We start from the raw sequence: 19,643 nt of genomic DNA, 5'->3' as shown, positions 1-19,643 counted from the left end.
AAGAGTATGGCTTCTCCAGCCTATCAAAACTAAGACTAAAAGGGTCTTATATATCAGGAGGACAAATGCCAATGAGGGAGAAGAGCTATTCAAACTAACAGGCAATGCTGACAAAAGGATAAATGGGCCTGGGCCTAAAATGCCCATGAACAGTTTTCAGTTGGCAAGTGGAATAAGGTTTCTAACCATTCTGCAAGTCAGATTCCAGATCACTCTCCCAATGGGAGTAGGGGCAACAATAACCTAATTAGTTTAAGATGGAGTCACATCTGGGTTCAGAAAATCCTTCAGTAAAACTAACAGTTCAAAAAGTACTTTGTTCCAAGCACAAAACATCCACACATCACCAGACAAACACAACTGGGCAAGTTTAATACAGAAAAGATACACATAGCCTAGTCTCTACACCTGCAGAATACTTCAAGACTTCTGAAGTCATAAGAAACACTATCCTTGCCAAGATAAATCCTAACTGTTGAAGAGCGTCCATCAGATGAGACTTGAATTTCTCATTAACCCCCTGGCTAAGCTCCAGGCAGACAGGACCTGAATTTACCACCAGACAAAAGCGATAATCCATTTTCAAGCACTCAAGGATAAAATATGCCATTTGAACCGGAGGTTTCTGATCTCCCACAGGCTCCCAGAGGTCATTACAGATTAACTAGATTTCAGGCCCTGTACTCCACCACTGCTAGAGATCCCACTGGATCTCTCATAATATTTTATATGAAGACTGAAAGAAAAATAAGGCCACGCCAAGAAGGCCTTGAGTCCCACATTTTAAGAACAATATTACATTGTAATAGGTTGTAGAAGTCTTGTCAGAGAAGGAGGACCTCTGTTGTACTAGATACTGCACATACACATATGAATGTGTACATGCACACTGTGAAGACTGTCTGCCTCAACAAGCTCTCAGTTTAAATATTCAGCTATCCAGCCTTCCTACACAACCGTTCCCACTAGCTCCATCATAACTGCATAAAAAAGAAAAAAATAACCTTTAACCACAGATCCTTGTCTAATGGTGCTTACAAAGAATGAGTTTGTTGCACCTTCCAAGACAATAATAATTTCTCCATTATACTGTATACTCAAAATTATAGTTCTAATACTTGTTCTAGAGCTCTTGCCTGCAAATAATTAAGAGCTGTTACTACTCATTATCTACAGACACATCTGGAGCAATGTAATTAAAATGTCAATTTGCAGCAAATTACTACACTAGTCACAAAGACTAAGATGAAAAACCGTAATCACTCTTCATCTGGCCAGAAAGGTTCACATTAAACTTCAGCTTGTACATTCAGGCAAGAGATCCATTTCACTCATCCCACCAAAAAAGGCTCAATGTGTCTTTAATTCTATTTTTATTATGATCTCGGTCTAATCGTCTAGCACCCGCTGAGTTTAAAGCTAGATCTCAAGGTGGTCCAAGCAACCCACCCATTGTAGGCCATTTCAGAAAGGCTTGGTTGAGCCGAGTATGCAAACAGAAAGCTAACTTCTGACAAATTGGAAAGCCTTGACTCTAAGTTTTTTCTGACCATCTTGTGGGTGTTCCTTCAATATATAAACTCATGCTTTTACCATGCAACAGCTTCTTTTGCATAATAATGGAAAATGAATAAGAAGGACTCTAGCCTTCCTGGTCTCTTCAGTCCATGTCTCAGTTGCTTATGGTAATTTCTTCACTTGTAAAAGCTTTTCCTTTCTTTTTCTCTGTTCTCAAGAAAAACACATTTAAAGCAAAATAAAACAACCCCTCACACCTAGACGTTTAAAGAAATTTCACGTTTGCTCTAATGTCTGCATCATTTTTCAGCAGGATCTCCCTTGGTTCAGTAGCCAAAGAGTTTAAAGAAAAAAAAAAAAAGAAGAAAAAATTGTTGCAGAAGTTTTGGAATATTTCCCCCACCCAAGTGCAACAATACACTTGGAGATCATGAAGTCATTTTTTAATATTGTGTTTCTATTAATGTGACAAACACCACCCACACTTAGACCAACTGTTAATTTCTATGGGACTAACTGAATTTCAACTGCTTGAGCAAAGTAGAAACAAAACACGTTTCCCAATAAGCAGAATTTACAAAACAGACAATGATGCCTATCTCCATAAGGTCACAGTTTTACTGCTGAAGGACTGCAACATGAATAACTTGATTTATTTGGGGGAAAGGGTTGAAAAATTTATATGAATGAATTCAGCTGAAACATTCGTAGTTTTTAATTGAGGCTAAAAAAATACTATTTATTAAAGTTCCTTCTTGTTGGTTTCAGCAGAAATTCTTACTAGCTTGAAAGCATTAGATAACCATGAAGAAATGAACAGCAGATTCTTTTAGAAACTATTTTTGTCCTATTCATGTGCAAATAACTAGCATCTACAAATGAGAGTGCTAAATGTAACAGAGCTCAGCCAGCCTCAGCCACTCCAGGAATGCACCTCCCAATTTAACTGCTCAGCCAAGCATCACATTACTGTGGGTATGCTGCTCAGTATTTCTTTCACACAACTGATTAAAAAGGGACACTGTGTCAAGGCTCACAGACTTAAAACTAGACCCACCAGCAATACTTTATTTGAGAGATACTAATTGTTCAATGTCTCTGAGGCCTCATTCTTTGAGATAAGGGAGGGTTAAGATTTGGCCCTGCAGTTTGGAGATCACTGTTCTGTAGTCCCCGCTGTGCCTTGCTTAAATCAGGGACTCATACCTATCTCTGATGTCCCAGATGAGTTCTGCCTCTAGCTTTTACCAGAAAAATCACCCTTGACCCAAGAACTCTTTCCTAACATATTTTCTGTTGGAACTACTATGCTTCCTCAAAACACTTTGGTTTCTACAACCTGAAATTTCCAGGAAGAAAGACCTGGGCAATACACTGCATTGCACGTCCACCACAACCACACAACTATTGAAGACCCTCAGGATGACAAATGCTCCTTCAAACTACAGGAACAAAGTATTAGTCAAAAAGTCACATCAATTATAATTTGCTCAGACACAAAGGGCTACAATGTTTGTATCATTTGTATCTGTTTGGAAATATATATGGTTAAAACTGTATGAAAAATTCAGTTTATACCAACCCCTAAAAAACAGATACCAGAAATAAACCTATTTTCAGGTGTTTAACAAAAAGCTAGATGTTCCCAATTAGACCTCCCCACACTTTACAGAAATTCAGGTTTCTGACAGCTCTGTGCAATGGAGTTATATTAGTTTCCCCTCAGAGAAGTGGAAATAATGAAGCACAGAGAACTTATTTGGGAGATGAGAAAGACAAGCAACTTGCCAAAGGTCATATAGTAAGTCTCCAAGCAAAGTTGAGGTCCAGTCACAATAATGTGTATTTCCCACAAAAGGTCAAATTATGGGTAAAATGGAAAAGTTGGAGATTAGTATTGGAAAAACTCCCAGCTTTTCTCCTTTGTTTTGTAATAGGGTTGAGTATTTGACCAGCCAAAAAAATACCAGGTCAACTACCTGGTCAAATACTGTCAAATAACGGTCAAATATTTTAAGCATAATTTTATTAGAAAGGTGAAGAGAGAGAGAGGTTAGCTACTTATATTAGTTACAAAACAGAGTTAGTTAACTGTTATTGTGGACAAGTGAAAATAATTCTAAAAAAACAGTTATAAAAATGTATTACAATGTTAAGTAAGTAAAATGTGAACAGTATGCAAGCCTGAAGTTTTTCTTGCCTTGGCTTTTACCTTGAAACTCCAGTGTCAACCCAAACAGCTAAAAATTAAAAAAAAAAAAAAACTAAACAAAAGTAAAACACATATAGCAACTATAAAAAAAACTCAAGTCTTTAAAAATGCAGCCACTTAGGTAGACAAGCCAAGCCTCCAAGCAGAGATTTGGAGATGCCTGAAGTCACAGCAGATAGCCAGTTGACTATGCTGCGGACTGTGGTTTTTCCCTAAGGAAAAAAAGTAGTTCCTGAAGCCCCATGTGGCTTAATAGGGGGAAAGGGAAAAGAGGCAATCAGATGACAGGAGCAGGGTAAGGGGTACCTGATCCTAAATGGAGTGTGTGTATGGGTGCATGTGCGCTTTGACTCCTGCAGGTCTGAGGACCAAGAAGCCTTCACTCTGGCCTGTCCTTGCCAACAGGTGGACATACTGGCTGCTGACAGAAGTGGGGGAAAAAAACAAAACTGCTATTTAGATAAGTGCCAAAAACCCCTGCTGAAACATTTGATCTATACAGATGCTAGGCAAGCCAGGTGAAATGAATGCAGTTCCACTTCTGGACATGTGCAGCACTTGGTGCAGGAGGCACCAAGCTGAAAGTAAAGTGCCTTTTTTCCCCCCCATCTCTGTCAGCAGCCTATGATGCAATAAAAAGGTAGGCCACCATTTACACAAGGAAATTCTTGGCTTCATGGAATATCTGAAATTTCTGACTGGTCAATTGATACTAACGGTATTTGACCAATCCTACTTTGCAATTGTGCCAGGTTAATTCATCTCATTTTTAAGATATTCCCCCAAGTCAAAATGGTCTCCCTTGAAATTCTTTTGTCTATATGCACAGTACTGCTTTCATGCAGATCCATCATCTGTTCATGTTTGACATACCATCAGACCAGACATGATCTGCCCAACTCCATTACTTAAAAATAAGTATTTATGAACCCAGCTAGTTGCCTTGTGTGGACACGCTGTCCAGCACTGTCATAATTTAGTTATGTAAAACATCCTGGCAAGCTCACAACTCTCTGCAAGCCTGGAAAGATGAGTGCTGTTCTTAGTAAAGGAATGAAATGACTATGGCTTCCCCAGGTCCCTTTAATTGGATATGACTTCAGTGGAGATATTGCTTGAGGCAGTGTCCAGGCAAAGCAGGCAAGGAAGCTAGCAACACCCGACAGGCTATGGCTTCACCTAAGGAGATGATTTATCTATTCCAAAATTATCACCATAGTTACATGCTTTGGGTCAAAACACCCAAGTGAAGTGATATGGAGCTACTTCCTAGAACAGCTCACAGGCAAGCACTGTGGAAGCCACAAAGGTCAACTATGATTTGTTTCTTCTGTGCACACCCTGGTGTCCGCATTGCATCTCCAGGGGATGCTCAAACAAGCAATTAGGAAATGAAGAAGTGCAGAGAAGGCTCATCAGGCAAAGTGCTTTATTAAACATAGGTATGAATAACTAACTCTAACCATGGCTTGGTCAGAAGTTCCTGTAGAAGAGGAAGACGGCCTTTGGCTTAGTCTGGGGTAGAAGAATGAGGGTCAGTTCCCTGCTCCACCACGTGAAGCGTACAGTGGTGGTCAAGTCACTGAAGCCTCTTTTCCCCCACATCTGTAAAATGTACATAACATCACTGGGCTGCTTCCCAAGGGTGCTGAGAGGCTCCACACATTAATGCTCGCAAGGCTCTCACATGCAGTGGTATCCAAGATAAACTGCTAGATAGCATTTGTACCTTTTATTAACACTGCGTATGCAAAGCTACTGGCCAGCACCTCTGGAATGATTAGCTTGTTGCAAGCCATAACAATGGGAGGGTAAGTGATAAAAGATTTCAGCACCACTGAAGGGTAACTGATCCAAAGTTCTCACATCCTTTTCTCACTGTATCAGAGAGCAAGTCTGTACAGAAATGTTGGCATTTAGATTACAAAACCAGCAGTGCAGTTAATTTGACCTAATTTTTTTTAAACAAACCTGGAGATTCGCTTAAGAAACAAACTCACTGGAGAAAAATCTTTATGCTCTTTTTCTCATTGATGAAGGCACAAGGAACAGAACATACCAAAACAATGCAGGATTAGAGAGAAGGCACTAGCATTATGATCACTACAGTTCCTGGGCTGCACAAACTCAAGAGTTGATTTTCCAACTCATACTTGTCCCCTGCCTCACACAAAACCCAGGTCTCCCACATTTGTTTCAATTCCATTCCTCATCCCATCAGTCCCAGAGGCTGGGCTCATCTCTCTCTTCTGTTGATTGTGCTGTCAGACGGTAAGTGTCTTCCCTTCTGTCTGCAGTCTGAATATGTCACACCTTCTCCTTTTGGAGGGAGGTGTTTGCCTGATGAGGCCAACCTCTGAATGAAGGAGGAAAAATGGTGGGTTACCCAAACAGAGGTTATGACTGAAGATGGAAACAACTGCTGAGGAGAGTCAGGAGGCTGTGGAATTGTAAACCCAAGTCAGTAGGTATCCACTATCCAGGAACCTGAGTCAAGGGTCACAGGCAGCTCTCAAAGCTAGACTACATTCAAGCGCTCTTAGGGTTCATTGTGAACGTTTCGCATGGATCTCTCTTGCTCCCTAAAGCTGTTTCTATGACCTAAAAAAACACAACATGGGTCTGCTCCTGAGAGACAAGAAGCCTGCATTCTAGAACTGCATGTTTGCTGTAGCAAGGCTAAGAAGGGTGTTCCCAACAGACTTCAGTCAATGCAACAAGGATTATATGAATTAGCCTAGTAAGGTGGAACAGCCTGGTTACAGTTCTATTTTATGCTTTACTCAAAGACACAAATTGCCACATTTACTCTTTGTATGCTGTATCTCAGAGAAACCTCTACTCTTTTGTTACTACAATAAGGGACAAGGGGTATATTAGTGTATTATTTTCTCCTACTTTGTGTTTGTAAAAAGCACTTCTCAACACATCATCACTGTACAAGATGTTAGATAAATAGGTGATTTAACGATAATCTGACAAGCTACAAAAGCACAGTCAGGCCCTACACAAGTCTCCAAACCCTATTCACTGCAGCCTGCAGTAGCAAGGGGCAGATGGACCAGACAACTATCATCCCTCATTCGCTTCTGAACAACACATATTGCTCTCAGTGCCACAGAAAGAGATTTGATTATTCCCCACAGGAGGTTTGCTATTAGTCTGAAAAGAAGAAATTTAAGAGAGCCTGCACATGTTCAGAGTTTGGAATTCTGTATATGTCATTAGTAGGGGTGCACTGATACAGATTTCTGGGGCCAATACCAACAGCTGATTTTTAATGAGGCATATTAGCTGATACAGATCTGACTTCCAATACCAGTCTGGCAGCTTGGAGAACTGCGTACAGCTGGTAAGTCTGGTGTGGTGGAAGGGGAAGGGAAAAGGGAAGGGCAGATCAAGGCCTCCACAGTGAGGGAGGAGTGGAGCTGGGGCTGCAGCAAGCACTGCCCAGCCAGGGACAGAGCCGTGGCTCATCTGGGGGGCGCAGGGGGTCCAGCTCCCACTGCCGCATGCCACTCATGCAAGAGCCACTGCTTCTGCCGCTTGTCCAGGAGGGCAGAGGGGGTGCGCCCCCAGATCTGCACGGGACCGGGGCTCCACCAAGCTCTTCCCAGCGGGATGGGACTGGAATTGGGGTGGGCAGTGGCAGTGCTGGAACAGGGGGGAGCAGGGACTGCAGCCACCCCAAAATTCGCTGTAGCACATCCATCCCCCCCATCCCAAGTCCAACCCGCCCTGTCAAGAAGAGCTTGGCGCAGCCCTGGCCCCATGCAGATCTGGGGGAACCCCTCCTCCATGCCCTCCCAGACGAGCAGCAGAAGCCGCCCGATGAGCAGGTGAGATGAACTGCCAAACCAGCGGCTTCTGCATGAGTGGCGTGCAGCAGTGGGAGCTACTGTCCCCCAGACAAGCCAGGGCACCATCCCATACCAGCTGGGCAGTGCTTGTCCCAGCCCCTGTCCCTGCCCTAACTCCACTCCTCCCCCACCACAGAAGCCTTGATCTGCACCCCTGACACATACCCCTTCCCTTTTCCCTCCCCCCATCCCCTTCTAGTACACCAGACTTACCAGCTGCATGCAGCTCTCCAAGCTGCCGGACGGTGCTCCTCACTGCCTACGAGCTGCACTGTGGCTGTTTGCATGCACAGGCCATTTAACAGCCAAAACAGGCCAATTTCCGATACAGACAATTTTCTTTATGTCAGTGCCGATCCGATATCAGACTGATTTATCAGTGCACCTCTAATCATTAGCTTCTCTTATCTGCCTCTGGAAAAGTCCTTAATCAGAGATGGTACTGGAGCTGGTGGAAAAGCAATTTCTCACCACAGCACCACCTGGAAACAATCTAACAAGTCTGTGAGATGACTGCCACCTGGAGCTGAAAGAAGTAACTGCATTTACTTCTAGGTACCTACTTCAAGGTACCTGGGAAGAGAAATTCAATGGGTAGTATAATTAAAGGAAGTCAGGATAAGCAGGCCTAAAATCTGACCTTATATCTACTTAAAAAGTCTTATTCTTTACATTTTATTCCTCAAATACCTCTAAAAAATATCAGCAAAGAATCAGTGACAGCACATTAACAACTGACAATCATGTTTCATATTTTTATAGTGCTTTACTATTTCCAAGCACTGCACAAACATTCTGAAACAGCTCTACAATAATAAATAAGCATTCTTGTAGTGTACAGGAAAAACTGAATACACAGACTGCAGCTTCATGCTTTGGTCTGCAGTGGCTTTATTATAAAAGACTACATTTGAAACATTACAGAAGATAACTTGGCTATTTTTTTAGCAGGGCTTTTCAATGTTATCAGCACATGTTAACATCACCCAAAAATCCACCCAGCATGAAAATACTGCTGCAGGTCTCATCACAGATATTCAGAGGATGCCCAGGCCGACATTCGTTCTGTTTCCTGTTCTGTATAAGAAACATTCTAATACAACTACAGCCTTCTGTGAAACCCTAAGTTACTCAGACTAACTAGGCTCTGAGGACATAACTGGTGGTAGAACGGGGTCAGTTTATTCACCTACATAGGTTTCAAGTGCAGCACAGAAATGAGACAAGAATTTAGCCTAAGAGTTCAAGTTCCGAGGAAACCTGACATAAATGAATATCCTTCTGTCAGACACCCCTGCCTGTGCTTTCTTATGCTTCTAGATGCATACAAATCAGACAGTGCCTGTTTTCCATGCTGGAAGTGATTAGAAACATGATCACATTCTGGACACAAACTTTCACATCAGAAAGACTTGAACTTTTGGTTACAAAACATACTTTCTGATAACTCTACTTTAGTTTTAGCCAACTTGTCCCAAATATCAGTTTAAAATAAACCATGGGAAATTTCATTCATGGAACTAAGACGTATCGAAATGCATCTCCTCAAGTCAAGCAAGAGCTAAGAATAAAGATAGCTGACATGTTATTTTAATACAACTGCTATTACTCACCTCTCCTGAGATTGGATTGGTCCCATATTTCTTTATCCAAGGAACAATACTTCTGCAAGATGAGGGGATAAAGCAGTAAGTAACATACACAATTAGAAATCTGTGCTCTCTATCAACTGGAAACTTTATCCTCTCTCCAACTGTCATTAAAAGCCCTACTGCACAGTAAGAGGGGGGCTTTTTGAGCACTGATTTTGTACTGCATCTTGCAAAGCGTCATGAGTGCACCCACTCTTCCTACAACAAAAATAAAAGAAGTGACCAGCATGCATTACACACCACACAAAAATTTAATTTGCTACTGCCAAACAAGCAGAGCTGTATATACATCAAGAGACTTTTCTCAATACTATTTAAGAATGGCTCGTGCTGGTATAGAACCTGTGTATGAACGATGCCCTTTTTAAAACGAGGGACAAAGATGTTTCTTTACATGCTAATTTTGCATTTGCTTGTTTCTTATTGCAATTTAAAAGCAATGACTATACTCCTGCAGAACAGAAATGAAATGTTCAGTGACCAAATATCAGAAAGGGAACAAACACATTTTTAGTATTTTTAAGAATCAGTCTTCCAGCACACACAACATACTAAGATACAATGGTGCTTCTGCATGCTGAAAATCCCATGTATTAAGGGTCTCCTAATCCTTCCACATGCATGTTCCCATACCATATTCCTAGATTAGTAGTCCATGACCGACCCAGGAATTGCACAGATTATACAGCATCATGAAACCACCTGTGGCAACAGAGGCCTCTGACAGACATGGAAAAAAAGGGTGCTTTATTTTCAGCTTGGTACATCCCCACACCAAGTGCTGCACATGCCCAGAAGAGGATCGAGGAGAAGTGGGCATGCTAGAAGAGAGGGACAGGCTACAACTAGATCTGGACAGGTTACAGAGGTGGGCAGATAAGAATAGGATGGGTTTCAATACTGACAAGTGCAAGGTATTGCACCTGGGGAGGAAAAACCAGCAGCATACCTACAGGCTGGGGACCTCCCTTCTTGCCAGCACAGAGGCAGAAAAGGATCTTGGACTCACAATTGATTGTAAGATGAACATGGGCTGCCAATGTGGGGATGCAGTCAGGAAGGCTAACTGCACCTTGTCATGTATCCATAGATACATCACAAGCAGGTGCAAGGAGGTGATCCTCCCCCTCTATGCAACATTGGTTAGGCAGGAGCTGGAGTACTGCATCCAGTTTTGGGTGCCGCACTTCAGGAGGGATGTGGACAACATGGAGAGGGTCCAGGGAGGGCCACTTGCATAATCAGGGGGCAGCAGGGCAGGCCCTACGAGAGGCTACGGGACCTGAACCTGTTCATCCTCCACAAGAGAAGGCTAAGAGGGGATCTGGTGGCTGTCTATAAACTTGCCAAGGGGGACCAGCAGGCAATGGGAGAGTCCCTGCTCCCCCAGCCTCTACCAGGAGTAACGAGGAATAACAGCCATAAGTTAACTGAGAGTAGATTCAAACTAGACATCAGGAGGCGCTACTTCACAGTCAGGGTGGCTAGGAGCTGAAACCAACTTCCAAGGGAAGTGGTTGCTCACTCCTATCCTGGAGTTTTCAAAAGGAGGTTAGACAATCACCTAGCTTGGGTCGTTTGAACCCAGCATTCTTTCCTGTCCATGGCAGGGGGTCAGACTTGTTGTTTCATGGTTGGAAGGGACCTAAGTAGATCATCAGCAGTTTGACCTTGCTCACCCAGCATCTATATAGATCAGATGCTTCAGTGGGGCTTTTTAGTGTTTTTATCTAATAACTGATTCAATCACTTATTAGATAAAAGCACCAAAAAGCCCTGCTGAAGCATGCACACTATATAGACACTGGAGAGTCAGGTCAAACTGACACAGTTCCTCTTCCAGTAAAGCTCTGTTTTTCCTCACCTCCCTCCCCCCCCACATCTCTTAGGACCCAGGCAGCATACTGCTCCAGCTTAAAAACACCAAGCATATAAAACCAGTAGTAGTCTACCACACGTCTGCAACAGAAATAAAGATATATGAGGAGAGAGAGAGGCATTGGTTAGAATCCAAGCGCTGAGTTGGGGGGGGGGGGCATGAACTTGACCAGCTTCAACACCAATTCTGACCATAACCTTGAACAAGTCTCTTCGGTTACACAAAGCTTAAACAAGGTAAAAAGGGTATTACTTACAGTAAGTCAAAGACTGTTCCATCTGGTGTACAAACTGGATATTCAAATGGCTGCAGGGATAAGCTAGGAAAAAAATATATGCATTGCATGTTAGTCAACTGGAAAAAGCATACTAATAAGTTAGCAACACCCTCATTCACTATCTGTACACTAAACTCAGGTCTCCATAAATGAAAGTATCTGCTAACACTCAGCATGCTGAATCAGCTGGATCTACTTGTATTTAATCTTGGCTTCTTTCACTCTGGCATCACTATATCTTCTCACTGGGCATGCCTACACATGCCCCTAGGGTGTCATTGTTACCAGATGTTGGCGCAGTAACAGCATGTACTGGGCTGTGCCAATGAAGTTCTTTTTAGCTGCTACATCGTTGTAACAACGTGCTATACCAAAGGAGCACATTGTTACAACGAGCAACCTACTTGCGGCATCATGGTTTTTGCCAGCTGACGCTACATCAACATAGCACGTTGCTACAGCAATGTAGTGTCACATGTAGACTGAGAAGTACATTCGAATCACAAAATAACCCAAACATGAAAATTCCTAACAACTTAGTCACTGGCTGCTCGAAAGAAATGGCAGACCAAAGATCTAAATAAGGCACAATTGAAGCATCAAGTCCAGATCAGGACAACAGTAAAAGCATATTTTTTTCTGAATGTTGCATGAAAATTCTAAGTTTTTATAAACTATATGCCCCTTTTCAATTTCATAGTCATCACAAACTCTACACGCAAATTATTATACAGTATTGACAATTTCATTCCTTGCTCAAAAATTTTTTAACATCCTACTAAAAAAATACTGGAGCAAACACAAATCAGTGAAAGTAACTGTTACACTAGGAAACATCACCTGATTGACAATTTAAAATTTAAAAAGAAGTCATTTTGTGTCTTACCTGCAATGATCAAAGGATAAGCGCCTAAAATTAGCTTGTGGAATATCTGTTTGCAAAAAACATGAATTTTTTTTTATGAATAAACAGTCATTTGGATATTTAAAAGTTCTTCAGACATTTTTAATCAACCCTACATGATACAAGTTCGGAAGTCACAGTACTTGGTACATCTGGTAATAATTCATAGGTAACAAAGATAATCATTTCAAATCCTGCAAAACTATAAACAAAAGTCAACACTTTGTAAATCAGTATCTTTGGAGCTTCAAGTCTGCTCCAAAAATGACAGTACACAAATGAATTAAAGCCTGACATTTCAAATAGCTCCAGATTTATCTTTATTCCCTTTCCAATTGTTTGTGGTTTTGTATCATGTTTCAACTCATTCTCTTGTTGCCATTTTAAAAACCCAAAGACCAAAAGAATTTGACTTATTAAGAAGAAACACTGAAATTGACAATATACCAAATGCTATCAGATACACTATGTATACAAGTTTGGAGAGGACATTCCAAACACAAATGGTAGCCAGAAGGAAAGGAGAGAAATGTCTGTGAAAAAGGATACAGAAGAGGCCTTTCTACTGACATTACTTGCAAAGATGGCTGCAATAAGCAGAGGAAAGCAGAAACAGGGCTCAATGCCAAGAGTGAAAAAAAAAACAGAGAACATAAAATTAGTAAAGGAAGCCAAAATTGGAATATGGGGGGGATGTGGTTGAGGTGAGGACATTTTGGAATAGGAGAAGATACTTGCAGATGGGAGATAATGGGCATGCCTACACAAGATGTTTATAGTTTCATAGTTTGTAGGGTCGGAAGGGACCTGAGCAGATCATCTAGTCCGACCCCCTGCCATGGCAGGAAAGAATACTGGGGTCAAATGACCCCAGCAAGATGTTCATCTAACCTCCTCTTAAACACCCCCAGGGTAGGAGCCTGCACCACTTTTCTTGGAAGCTGGTTCCAGATCCTAGCCGCCCTGACTGTGAAGTAGCGCCTCCTGATATCTAACCTAAACATACCCTCTGCCAGCTTGTGACCATTATTCCTGGTCACTCCTGGCAGTGCTCGGGGGAACAGTGACTCCCCCAATGCCTGCTGATCCCCTCTGACTAGTTTATAACAGGCCACTAGATCCCCCCTCAGCCTTCTCTTCTGGAGGCTGAACAGGTTCAGGTCCCGCAGCCTGTCCTCATAGGGCCTGCCCTGCTGTCCCCTGATCATATGAGTGGCCCTCCTCTGGACCCTCTCCATGCTGTCGACATCCCTCTTGAAGTGCGGCACCCAGAATTGGACACACTACTCCAGTTGCGGCCTGACCAGTGCCTCCTTGGACCTGCTCGAGATGCATCTGTGGATGCATGCCAAGGTGCAGTTGGCCTTCCTGACTGTGGAGTTGCTTAATTAGCTCCACAGTAAATGTCTTGGTGTCTACACGTGTGGCCTATTCGGCTGCAAGAAACTAATGAACTCCACAGCAAGTTAGTACTTGTAAATACAGGTACTATCCTGCTGCAGTTTTTGTGTAAGCAACACTGCATCTGTAGATGCTGACCCGGCTGGCTAGGGCATGAGGGTGCTTTAGTGCAGGGGGTGCCTACTGGCTAGCCCCACACTGGAGCATACATGTGCTCCAGCCAGCCCCTCTGCAGCACGTTGAACCAGATGGGAGCAGGCCCAGGCTGGCAGGATGACCCCCTGGGCCCCCTCCCAGCCAGGGCTGCTCCGGTCTGCCTCAGCCTTCTGAGGTCCTGGGCACAAATTCAAACAGCAAGCCTGGGAGCAATAAACTAATGTGAGATATGTGCCACAGTTTATTGCTATGAATTAAATACACGTGTAGATGTGCCCACTTGGGTCATGGACAAGCAATTTAGTCAGATGACAAAGAAAAAGGAAGTAAGAGGAGGAAAGAATGAAAAAGGCTTAGATAAGACTGATTTTTGAAGAGAGAAACAGGTTGGAGTTGGAGAGATATCCAGGCAGCTGGCATCAGGAACTTCGGATAACTGGGAAGAAGATAACCACAGATGAAAACATGGGAATTGCAGAGGATTTAGGAGGAATTTACATCTACCCATGTTGAATTATCCAGGATGGTTTAGCAGAAAGAAGAAAATGCAAGACTGAGGCACAGGAGAGGAGCAGTGTGAAGAACCTGAACAGCAACAATAAAAAGGTGATAGCTAACTGCACAGCAGCATGAGGAAACCAGGCAGGAGGGTATACAAGGAAAGAGAAAAGGCTAAGAACAGAGCCTTGAAAGACTCTAACAAAGTAGGGCAACAGAGAGAAACAGACATTGAATGTAAGAAGGGAAATGAACAATGAAACCTGGGGGGGGGTATGATCGTAGAGCACAAGGATGGAGATGTGGCAAAGGAGAGCACATCCATCAGTGTCAAAGGCAGCAGAAGCATCAGAGGGATAAGACAAACCTTGAACTATGTATAAGTAGGGGGAATATATTTTCAACTTGTTAGAGCAGATGCAGAGAGAACTTACGGAGGGCTGATGGAAGGAGAAGGAATCAAGGGCAGTGGGGTTCATTGTTCCACACGGAACAACAGCTAAGTGAGAACAAACCTGTACAATAAAAATTGTCACCAGAAGTAAACACTTAAATAATTAAGCACAGCATTCAGTTGCTTACCTGCTTTCTTTCCTCCATAGAAGTTTGTGTATTCTGCACACGTTATGTACCTAAAGAGAAGAAAGGAAAACTGTCAATTCTGGCTGCATTAAGGGTAGCGCTAACTTTGTTTAGTAGATATTAAGGAACTATTGATATTCACTGGGTCTGCCATTCTGAGAAATAAGATATCTTCAGCTACACAAGGTTTCACATCTTCACCCTCCACAGCCCCTTTGGGGCAATCAGTATCATGAGACCCCATTGTTTGGGCTGGCGTAACAGACAACACAACTGGCACCTGATGCTCAGTGCCACATTGGGGTAATCCTGCAGCAGCAACAAGTACAGTAGCACCATGGCCTGCCCTGGGAGCACTGCTCATGCCACCGCATACATCCTAGACTATCCCCTCGGGTGGGACAACGAGACTCCACAACCACACTGTTGCTCTGAGGCCTGCAGCATTTCCCCAGGTGGTATCACGCTAGGAGCTGCGGGAGTCTGCATGCTCTGTCTGGAAGGCTGACACTAGCAAAGCATCTTCCAGCTCCCAAAGGTGGTGCAAATAAAACAACTCGGAAATATGTCCAGCAGTGAAAGCTCCTTTGCAAAGCTTGTCCTTGGCACCTAGAGGCGCCATTCGTGACTTGTGCTCCCCTTCGCCTCTATGCGGGACAAGACTCCCAAACCCAGGATTTACACTGGCGCCCCCCATCGGCTGCCCGCCCTTCCCCCTCTCCTTGCCCACACGTTCTCAGTCCTCCACCCCATTCCAAACAGCTCCAGCCCAACGGCCCCCGCGCCACTCCCCTCACATCTTATCCTTCTGGTGCTGCCGCTTCCCCATGGCGGCGGCGGCGGCGGCGGCGGCAGGGGATGCGCTGATAAGACACTGCCGCCCGCCCGCGGCGGGGGTCCCCTTGCTGTGCCCGGGTCCGCGCGGAACGAGCCCGCCCGGAAGGAGCCGAAGGCCGCGGCTGCAGCCACTTCCGGCCCGGCGGCGTCCCACCGCACCGGGCCCCGGCCGGAAGCCGGCGCCGCGAGCGAAAGTTCCGGCCGCTTTGGCGCCCTTCCCCCCCCGCCGGCCGCCTGGGCGATGACAGCAGGTGCCCCGGCTTCCCTTGCGCACCTCGAGCAGGGCCCGGGGCCTGCGGCAGCTCCTGCAGCCGGCGCCGCGGGTGGCTGCCTTGCTTTTTCTGGCAGGGTCGCGTTGGGCTGTGAACTGAGCTCCTGCCCAGAGCAGCTCTGTAGCAAACCACGAAAACGTTTGAATTCTTTCTTCCTATACGCTTTCCTTTCTCTTCTCCACTTGCAATTTCATTAAAAATGCAGCAGGACGCGATGGTGAGCTAGTCAATAGAGGGCACAAAAGTCCCTATGAAACCGCAAATCTCGTTTAAAACGTTACTCTCCGTCCACTCCTTGCTCACCAGCTAAAAGGAAAGGAGTTTCCCCTCTGCTTCCACAGGACTCCTGTGCTCCATCAGGACTAGCCTAATCGCTAGAGGTCCTACATGACTAAGGGAGTTTTCCTGTTTCTCACCCAACTGATGAGTTACTAAAATCCTTTTATGCAATCAAGATGATCAGCTCCGGAAAACAAGTTCACTAACCCGCAAATGCTTTCTTACTTTGGAAGCCCAACTGCTTGATAGCCTCTCCAGCTGGTCTTAACCACTTGTAAAAGACACAGGTATTGAGCCCCGAGGTCAAACTTAGCCACTGCTGAGGATCATTTCTGGAAAGTCCAACAAGACCATGATGTGGCTCAAGGCTTCCAAATTCACAGCTGTACACAGATCCACGTTTGGTTTTGACCCAGCTAGCTTTGGCTTTTCTATTGCAGTTTCAGAACTGTTTCATGCCACGGTGCAGCATTTTCAGATTTCACTCGCTTCCCCCCGTCCCCCCCGACATAAGGGTGTCAAAGATGCTCAGAGGATTATAAAAGATAGGGTTGAAAGGGAGGCTCTTGGTTTGATTCATACAAAGTCTTTTAGTGGGCACTGAGCACAAGCATCAGAGGAAAACATAAGTTCACCCATTTGCACTGTACACATACTTGCCATTTTAATTATCAGAATCCTTAGTTGTATGTGGTAATTTCTTTATTAATTTCCATTCAACTTTAATTTTTGCCCCAGAAACTAGTGTTGCAGTTCCTGTTGTATGAGCCAGCAGCCATGATCACCAAGAGAATCTCCTTCAGAACGTGTTCTGAGATCAGATCAAAGACCAGATTGACGTTGTGGTTGACTCCGGGAAAGCGAGAGAGAGAGAGAAAAAGGGAAAGAAAAAGTTGGGATGTGGAGCTGCTATTTTAAAACCGCAAGCATCATAAAGGAAAAAACCCTGTAGATTAGATCAGATTTAGAAAAAGCCACAAACAATTTTCTTGCCTTTTGTGCCAGATTTAGGGTCATTAAATAGACAGCTCACTAAGCAATCTTAAGAGCACAAGTTCAAGCCAGTAAAGACTTTTATCCTGTTTTGATTCTTCATAATGTTCAAATCAGGCCTGGAACATTTTTAATTTTGAAGCCTTTTTCTTCCATTCACTTTTCCCCCCTAACATAAGGGTGTTAGAGATGCTCAGAGGATTATAAAAGATAGGGTTGAAAGGGACTTCAGGAGGTCATCTTGTCCAATGCCCTGCTCAAGCAAAACCATCCCCAACTAGATACCCTGGGCAAGACTTTCTCTAACTGGGTCTTAAAAACCTCTAACTATGGAGATTCCACCACCTCTCTGGGTAATCTGTTCCACTGCTTTACTACCTTCCCCATGAGAGTTTTTCCTAATATCTAACCTAAACTTCCCTTGCTGCAACTTGACACCATTGCTCCTTGTTCTATCATCTTCCATCACTGAGAACAGTTTAGCTCCATCTTCTTTGGAACCAAAGTAATATGCAGACTTACTAAGGGTGCACTCCATCCCATCTTCCAGGTTGTTGATGAAGATATTGAACAAAACCGACACGAGGAGCCATCCTGGGACACTCCACTTGATATCAGCTGCCAACTAGACATCAAACCATTGATCTTGATGATCCAGCCAGTTTTCTATCCACTTTGCAGTCCATTCATCCAACCTGTACTTTCTTGGTTTGCTTGTGAGAAGGTTGTGAGAGACCTATCAAAAGCCTTGCTAAAGTCAAGTTTATCACATCCACTGCTCTCCCCACTTCCACAGAACCAGCCATCTCATCATAGAAGGCAATTGGGTTGGTCAGACACGATTTGCCTGTGGTGAATCCATGCTGTTCCTAATCATCTTCTTCTCCCGGTGCTTAGAAATGGATTCCCTGAGGACCTGCTCCATGATTTTTCCAGGACTAAGGTGAGGCATCACCTCAGTCCCCATAGTGGAAGGGTGGGCAAAATGTGGCCCATGGGCCGGATGCGGTCCTCCAGGCCATTCTATCCAGCCTGTGGGGCCCCTAAAAAATTTAGAAAATTAATATCCATCTGTCCCTGGCTGCCTGTCATGTGGCCCTTGATGGTTTGCCAAAACTCTGTAAGCAGCCCCCCACCCAAAATAATTGCCCACCCCTGTAGGGTATAGTTCACTGAATCCTCCTGCTTCCCTTTCTTAAAGATGGGCACTATATTTGCCCTTTTCCAATTGTCTGGGGCCTCTCCCAATCATCATAAGTTTTCAAAGATAATGACCAGTGGTTCTGGAGTCACATCAGCCAACACCCCCCACCCCCCGGTGCATTGTGTCCAGCCCCATGGACTTGTAACATCCTGCTTTTCTAACTAGTCCCTAACCCATTCTTTCATCACTGTTGGCTGCTCACCTCCTCCCCAAACTGTGTTGACAGGTGCAGCAGCCTGGGAGCTGACCTTGCTTGTGGTAAAAGATTGAGGTAAAAAAAGGCATTGAAGACTTCAGCCATTTCCACATCATGTCATAAGGTTTCCTCAGCCTTCAGTAAGGGACCCACATATTCCCTGATCTGCCTCTTGCTGCTGACACACTCATATCAACCCTTCATGTCCCTTGCTAGCTGCAACTCCAGTTGTACCTTGGCCTTCCTGATTTTATCCTTCTGTGCCCAAGCAATACTGTTATACTCTTCTTGTAAGATTTCCTTTTGTGTTTTAGCTCACTGAAGAGTTCCCTGCTAAGCCAAGCTGGTCTTTCATCATACTTGCTAGTCTTCTGGGGTATCAGGATGGTTAATTTGTGTGCCCTCAGTAAGGTTTATTTAAAATAAAACCAGCTCTCCTGGACTCCTTCCCTGCTCAGACTGGCTTCCCAGGGGGATCCTGCCCATCAGTTCCTTAAGTAAGTCTAAGTCTATTTTTCTGAAGTCCAGGGTCCTGACTCTGCTGCTCTCCTTCCTTCCTTTCCTCAGGATCTTGAACTCTATCATCTCATGGTCACTGCTGCCCAAGTTGCCGTCCACTTCTACATTCCCCATCAATTTATCGCTATTTGTGAGCAGCAGGTCAAGAAGAGCATGGCCTCCAGTTGGCCTTTCCAACACCTGAACCAGGAAGTTGCCACTAGCACTCTCCAAACACTTCCTATATTGCCTGCACACTGCTGTATTGACCTCCCAGCAGATGTCAGGGTGACTGAAGTCCCCCATGAGAACCAGAGCCTGTGACTGGGAAACTTCCACTACTGTCTGAAGAAGACTTCAACCACCTCACCCTCCTGGTCTGGGGGTCTATAACAGACACTAGAGGTGCACTGATACTTCGGTCC

At 44.3% G+C, this 19,643-nt stretch overlaps 1 protein-coding gene across 1 annotated transcript in view; it reads right to left on the bottom strand.

Annotated features, from left to right (window-relative positions):
• PPIL2 (peptidylprolyl isomerase like 2) overlaps positions 1-15,869 on the bottom strand; it is a 125,542-nt gene extending 109,673 nt beyond the window's left edge. Inside the window, exons 1-5 of the mRNA XM_019539062.1 lie at positions 15,737-15,869; positions 14,940-14,989; positions 12,285-12,330; positions 11,378-11,440; positions 9,204-9,255 (exon numbers count right to left, since the gene is read on the bottom strand). Of these exons, the coding sequence (XP_019394607.1) occupies positions 9,204-9,255; positions 11,378-11,440; positions 12,285-12,330; positions 14,940-14,989; positions 15,737-15,768 (243 nt within the window). The 5' untranslated portion in view covers positions 15,769-15,869. The remainder of the gene's footprint in view (positions 1-9,203; positions 9,256-11,377; positions 11,441-12,284; positions 12,331-14,939; positions 14,990-15,736) is intronic.
• Positions 15,870-19,643: the final 3,774 nt, after the last annotated feature.

The sequence above is a fragment of the Crocodylus porosus genome, unplaced genomic scaffold (genome assembly GCF_001723895.1).
Source record: "Crocodylus porosus isolate Cpor-Errol unplaced genomic scaffold, CroPor_comp1, whole genome shotgun sequence".
NCBI lineage: Eukaryota > Metazoa > Chordata > Crocodylia > Crocodylidae > Crocodylus > Crocodylus porosus.
The sequence above is the reverse complement of the archived record's forward strand: the minus strand, read 5'-3'. Positions and strand labels throughout refer to the sequence as shown.